General features: G+C 40.3%; 1 protein-coding gene across 1 annotated transcript; it reads left to right on the top strand.

Moving 5' to 3' along the window:
• The first annotated feature begins 1,580 nt into the window (after positions 1-1,580).
• Positions 1,581-5,747, top strand: LOC132546410 (uncharacterized protein K02A2.6-like). The gene has a single exon (XM_060210123.1). The coding sequence runs from the start codon at positions 1,581-1,583 to the stop codon at positions 5,745-5,747; it is 4,167 nt and encodes a 1,388-aa protein (XP_060066106.1).
• The last annotated feature ends 755 nt before the right edge of the window (positions 5,748-6,502 follow it).

Here is a 6,502-nt window from a genome sequence, read left to right as displayed (position 1 = left end):
CAATGTTGTATTGTACACTGGTATATGTGTTAACCTATCTATTTTCTCTGATGGAAATGTCTCTTGTTCTGCTACAATGGTAGATGTATGCACCAAGCCTCTTCATATTTGAGAGGACATACATTCTCTAACAGATAAAGTGTATATCTCATGAATCTAGATATGCCTTAAGTTGCTGTACATACTGCGTGTTTTCAACACATGTTCTTCATCTTCAATGTAACCATTTCCCTCAAGTGAACAAGCATAACATACACGTTGATCTATAGTCACATTGTTAAAACGTCCTTTTTCAACGTGTAATTCATGGTTTGAAATACGAAATTTATACAGTTGTCTTCTGTTTTCAATATTAGTAACAACTGATAGGTAATGTTCATACACCAGCTCTGATTTAAAAGTGCAGTAGATAGAGAGCTTGTTTGATAAATCTGTAGTGTGACTCCAGTTTTGTTTACAAGTCTTTGTTTGAAGATATAGAAAAAATGTTTCTCATCACCACATCCCTGACTTTCCCATACATCACCAAACCAGAAGAATATAACAAATATTTTATTTTGCTCGCTCAAGTTGTCCTCACATTTCAATCCAGGTCTAAGAGCATATCATAACAATGCTTGGATAGTCTACAGTTGTCCATGTTTAACAATCTAAACCAGTACTTCACACATTTGATATGATAATCAATATAGATAGGGAATCTACCACAGTCCCCCAGTACTGCTCCAGATGAAGCACTATTTGATACCATGAGGAGGGTTTTACAAAACCTCAACTGTATTGATTCAGTGATATCATTTTCTTATTCACTCCATATTTCTGCCCCGTATGTAATAACAGGCTTTATCATTGTATCAAATATCTTAAATATTATGTTGTGTTGTTCGAAGACCACCAACCTGTTTACATGTATATTATGTATAGGGCTTTACGAGCTTGGATTGCAAGAGTATACATTGCTTTTGACCAGGAAAGCTTTGGTGTAAATACAATACCTATGTATTTCTATGGAAAAACTACTTGTAGCTGGATGTCATCAATATACCACTTCTCATATTTGCTAAGTCTAGTACCTCTTCTGAACACAATGACTTTTGTTTTAACAATATTGATTTTAATTTTCCACCATTTACAAAACAGAGATAGACTATCTTCTAACGTTTGTAGATTTCGTGCTGTATCTGTATAGTTTGCTATGTCATAGTAACGATTGTAACGATATATAACGATATATATATGTGTATAAATAATGACCGCTCCCCAGTCAGCCTAAGGTAAATAATATATAACGATATATATATGCTACTCCCTGTTACCGCTAGGTGGCGTTGTTGTGTACAAGATGGCGATAACCAATATAGAGTGGACGACACAGTGAAGCTTTCTTCTTTATTTACTAACGTTAGATAACGTTACATGGTGTCAGAAGACGGGGACATGAACTGTAAGTGATTGATGTCGATGATGAAACACCGCACGGTGTAGAGATATTGTGTAATACCCCACAGTAAATGTCAATTGACCGAACGGTTACCAAGCACGTGGTGAAGACTACCGCCAAAATCAAGCTTATGTAAACAATGGAACCCCCGGCCCCACAACCTGTCATAAACTTACCAGCGTTCAACATACCATTCCCACCCAAATTAGATCTAAAATCTAATCTTACACAATCGTGGAAGCGTTTCAAACGGGTGTGGGACAACTATGAAATAGCTACGGGTTTATCAACAAAGGATAAAAGCTTACGTACAGCAACATTTCTCACGTGTATAGGCGCTGATGCGCTGGAGATTTTTGAGGGTTTTGAGTTCGAAACCGAAGACCAAGCTAAAGACATTAACCTAGTAATACAGAAATTTGACACATTTTGTGTAGGAAAAACAAACGAAACGTATGAAAGATACTGCTTTAACAAGAGAGACCAGGAACAAAGTGAAAATATTGACACATATGTCTCCATTTTAAGAACACTAGCAAAAACCTGCAATTACGGTGCGTTAGAGGACGATCTAATTCGCGACAGGATGGTGATAGGCATACGTGATAACAACACTCGAAAAAAGCTGTTGCAAGATGCCAAGCTGAAACTAAATACATGCATTGACGTATGTAGAGCAAGCGAGAAAACATCCAAACAACTTCGAGAAATTACTCAGGAAGAAGTCCATGTGGTACGTAAACATCAAACAAAGGGACAAAGACAGAATGAAAAGTCGTTTAGTAAGTCGAAGTCGAAAATTGAATGCAAATTTTGTGGTCGTATACATGCTCACAAAAAGGAAGCTTGTCCAGCTTGGGGTCAGACCTGTCACAAGTGTGGAAGAGACAACCATTTTGAGATAAAATGTCAAGGTCGTGCACAACAGAAACCACAACAGAAACACGTACACAAACAGAAGTTAACAAAGAAGGTCCACTATGTAGATGAAGATGACTACGACGATGAGTTTGTGTTAACTATTAGACATGTGAATGCTATTAACGACTACAGCAAACGAATACAGGCAAAGATGTTTATTCAAGACCAAGATGTTTTGTTTCAAGTAGACTGTGGGTCAACAGTGAACATTTTGCCAGAGAAAATGTATATGAAAATCTTCAGAGATAATGAGCTGAGAGATCTTGAGGATACCACAATACGACTTGTTATGTTTAACAAAACGGAAACGAAGCCCTTAGGAAAACGGCGCGTGAGGGTCGTGAACCCAGCAACTGGAAAAAGAAACAGCGTCGAGTTTGTAATTGTCAGAGGAAATGTCCAGGCAATACTAGGAGCACAAGCGTCTCAGCAAATGGGACTGATCACAGTAAACAAGAATGTTTGTATCCAAACCGAAGGACTCGAGCGTGTCCAAGCTGTAAAAACAGATGACCAGGATTTGACCTTGAAATACAATTCTGTTTTTGAAGGATTGGGAAAACTTCCTGGAAAGCTACAGTTAGAGGTAGACAGGACAGTACAACCAGTACAGATACCAACGAGAAAAGTTCCAGTAGCAGTTAGAGAGAAACTGAAAGATGAACTTGACAGACTGAGCAAACTGGAGATAATCACACCTGTGAAAACCCCTACTGAATGGATTTCATCGATGGTAGTAGTGACTAAACCATCAGGAAAGGTCAGGTTATGTATTGACCCGAAGCCGCTCAACAAAGCGCTGAAGCGTAACCACTACCCAACCCCAACTGTTGATGCTATTCTGCCAGAATTACACAAAGCGAGGATTTTTACTGTCGCAGATGCAAAGGATGGATTTTGGCAGGTGGAGTTGGATGAGGAGAGCAGCTATTTAACAACATTCGGTACGCCTTGGGGAAGATATAGGTGGAGACGGATGCCATTTGGTATAAGTCCAGCACCGGAGGAGTTCCAACGTAGAGTGGACGAGGCGCTAGAAGGACTAGAGGGTACCATGGCTATACACGATGACATTCTTGTATATGGGTGTGGTGAGACAGATGAAGAAGCTCTCATAGATCATGACAAGAAATTACAGGCTCTGTTTGATAGATGTCAGAAAAAGAATCTGAAAATCAACAAGGAAAAACTGAAACTGAGGTTAAAGTCTGTTACATACCTGGGACATGTAATATCAGCAGAAGGACTGAAAGTGGACCCAGCAAAGATCAAAGCTATTGTAGACATGCCAACACCTACAGACAAGGCAGCTATTCAAAGACTGCTGGGCATGGTCAACTATGTGCAGAAGTTTGCACCCAACATATCACAGGTAACTACAATACTGCGTAACCTGCTGAAGAATGAGAATGAGTTTTGTTGGGAAGACAGCATTCATGGAGAATGTTTTGAGAAAATCAAGACTATGTTGTCCGACACTCCTGTGTTGAGGTATTTTGATCCAGGAAAACCTATCACTCTCCAATGTGATGCATCAGAGGCTGGATTAGGCGCATGTCTGATGCAGGATGATCACCCCGTCGCGTACGCGTCGCGAGCTTTGACCACAACAGAAAGAAACTATGCGCAAATAGAAAAAGAACTTTTAGCGGTAGTGTTTGGTCTGGAGAGATTTGAAACCTATGTATATGGCAAGAAAGTCCTGGTAGAGTCGGACCACAAACCTTTGGAGATAATATGCAAGAAAAGTCTGGCGAGCGCGCCTAAGAGACTTCAAAGGATGCTTCTACGCTTACAGAGATTTGAATATGAGGTAGTATACAAGCGTGGCGTGGAGATGTATATGGCAGACACACTAAGCAGAGCATATCTACCGTATCAGTCTGAAGAAAAGCAGAACAATGAACATGTGTTCACCCTTGACGAGGAAGAGATAAACATGCTACAACATCTTCCAATAAGTGAGAAACGACTATCTGCTCTACAACAGGCCACAGAATGTGACCAAGATCTCTGCCTCTTAAAGTCAGTGATCCGACGAGGATGGCCAGATAGCAAAGAACAATTGCCTAAGGCTATGCACATATATTTCCCATATCGAGAGGAAATGACTATACAGAATGGACTAGTGTTCAAAAACGACAGGGTCGTTGTACCACTGAGCCAGCGCCATGACACGATAGTGAGACTTCACTCGGGACATGTAGGACTACAGAGTACCTTACGACGTGCACGAGAAAGCGTCTATTGGCCAAACATGTTCAAGGATCTCGAAGAGTTTACAAATGCATGTGACACGTGCAACACATTTGGAAGTAAACAACACCGTGAACCAATGATCAGTCATGAGGTTCCAGCACGCCCATGGCAGAAATTGGGTTGTGATTTATTCGAGTTGAACCAGAAGAGTTATTTAATCACAGTTGATTACTACTCTGACTTCTTCGAAGTTGATCGTCTTACAACTAAGACAGGGAAAGATGTTATAAACAAGTTGAAAGCCCATATCGCGCGTCAAGGAATTCCTGATATTCTAGTGACAGATAACGGGCCACCTTTCAATAGCCGTGAGTTCGAGAACTTTACTGAGAAATATGACATAGAACATGTCACAAGCTCACCGGGATACCCACAATCAAATGGAAAATCTGAGAATGCTGTTAAAACAGCTAAGAGACTATTGGGGAAGTCGCTCCACGACTCCACAGACCCATACATAGCTCTCCTGGAGTGGAGAAACACTACTACCGAAGGGATAGGGTCATCTCCAGCTCAACGACTCCTTGGAAGACGAGCTAAAACTCTACTACCGATGTTGTCGAGGAAATTAGAGCCACAGATAGTGAAAAACACCAGAGAAAAACTCATGGAAAGAAAGGCAAAAGAAACTTTTCACTACGACAGAAAGTCTCGTAGAACAGATCTGAACAGTTTGAAACGAGGAGATACTGTACGGATCAGGCCATTACGGAATGGACAGACTAATGGATGGACAAAGGCAACGGTTGAAGGTCAGGTTGACATCAGGTCGTATAAGGTCCGCACGGAGGATGGAAGGAGTTACCGCAGGAACAGATTGGATTTGAAACCCACCAAAGAAAGGATGGTTGTCGAAAGAGACGACGTTGAAGTAACGCCAAGTGACGTAAGGCAAAACGACGTTGAAATTAACTATTCATCTTCAAACCATGTTGATACACCACCCGAGGTGTACACTCCAGTGTCTAGTCAGCTTGATGCGTCGTCAGTGTCTCAGCAGGCACTACTTTCTAAACAGAGGAGTCCGACGTCCGTTAATCAGGAACCAGCCGCAGTAACACCAGTGAAAATGACGACCCGGGGACGAAGTGTCCTGCCAAAACGGTTCAAGGATTACCAGATGTGAGGAACCTGTGCCAAGATGTCATTTAATGTGCCAATCCATTTATATTTACTAGTCATAGTTTGTAGTTTAGTTTGTTATAGTTAAAGTAAACCAGAATTGGACTTTATTATTATAGTTGAAGTGTTAGTCTATAGTTAGCATCTTGCCGACCAGAGACTGTGTTAACGATAACGTGTTTAATGTGGCACTATCGCGATTAGTTATACAAAGACTGTTAACATCTCGTGGAGTAGCTCAAAATATTTAGTTAAAGTTTTTTTATCAGAGACTTGGTTAAAATTGTGTGAAACAATCTTCAAATTTGAAAAAGGGGGATGTAACGATTGTAACGATATATAACGATATATATATGTGTATAAATAATGACCGCTCCCCAGTCAGCCTAAGGTAAATAATATAGAGCTACTTTCCCTGTTACCGCTAGGTGGAAAAATATCGTTGTTGTGTACAAGATGGCGATAACCAATAAAAATAAAAATTGACAGTGAGACGACACAGTGAAGCTTTCTTTTTGCTTTATTTAGTTTCACCATGGTAAGTCAAACTTGAAGATCTCGATCAAATATATATTATATCATTACTGAATGACACGGAAGATTTCAAAGGCTATCGGAATGATTATTCCACAAACTTCTGATGAAGGAAATGATTCTGATGAAGATCGTTGATACAACCGATTCCTAATTTGTTGATGAGGATTGTATTCATGAGAATCATGACGGTGGCAAGTTCAAACTGGTTTTGGTGCTCTGCGT

Source organism: Ylistrum balloti, unplaced genomic scaffold (genome assembly GCF_031769215.1).
Source record: "Ylistrum balloti isolate Yb309-2 unplaced genomic scaffold, AGI_CSIRO_Ybal_v1 Utg369888, whole genome shotgun sequence".
NCBI classification, from domain to species: Eukaryota; Metazoa; Mollusca; class Bivalvia; order Pectinida; family Pectinidae; genus Ylistrum; species Ylistrum balloti.
The sequence above is the reverse complement of the archived record's forward strand: the minus strand, read 5'-3'. Positions and strand labels throughout refer to the sequence as shown.

What these genes read in the sequence shown, in the direction of transcription:
- LOC132546410 (XM_060210123.1), top strand. Translation starts at nt 1,581, where the DNA reads ATGGAACCCCCGGCCCCACAACCTGTCATAAACTTACCAGCGTTCAAC.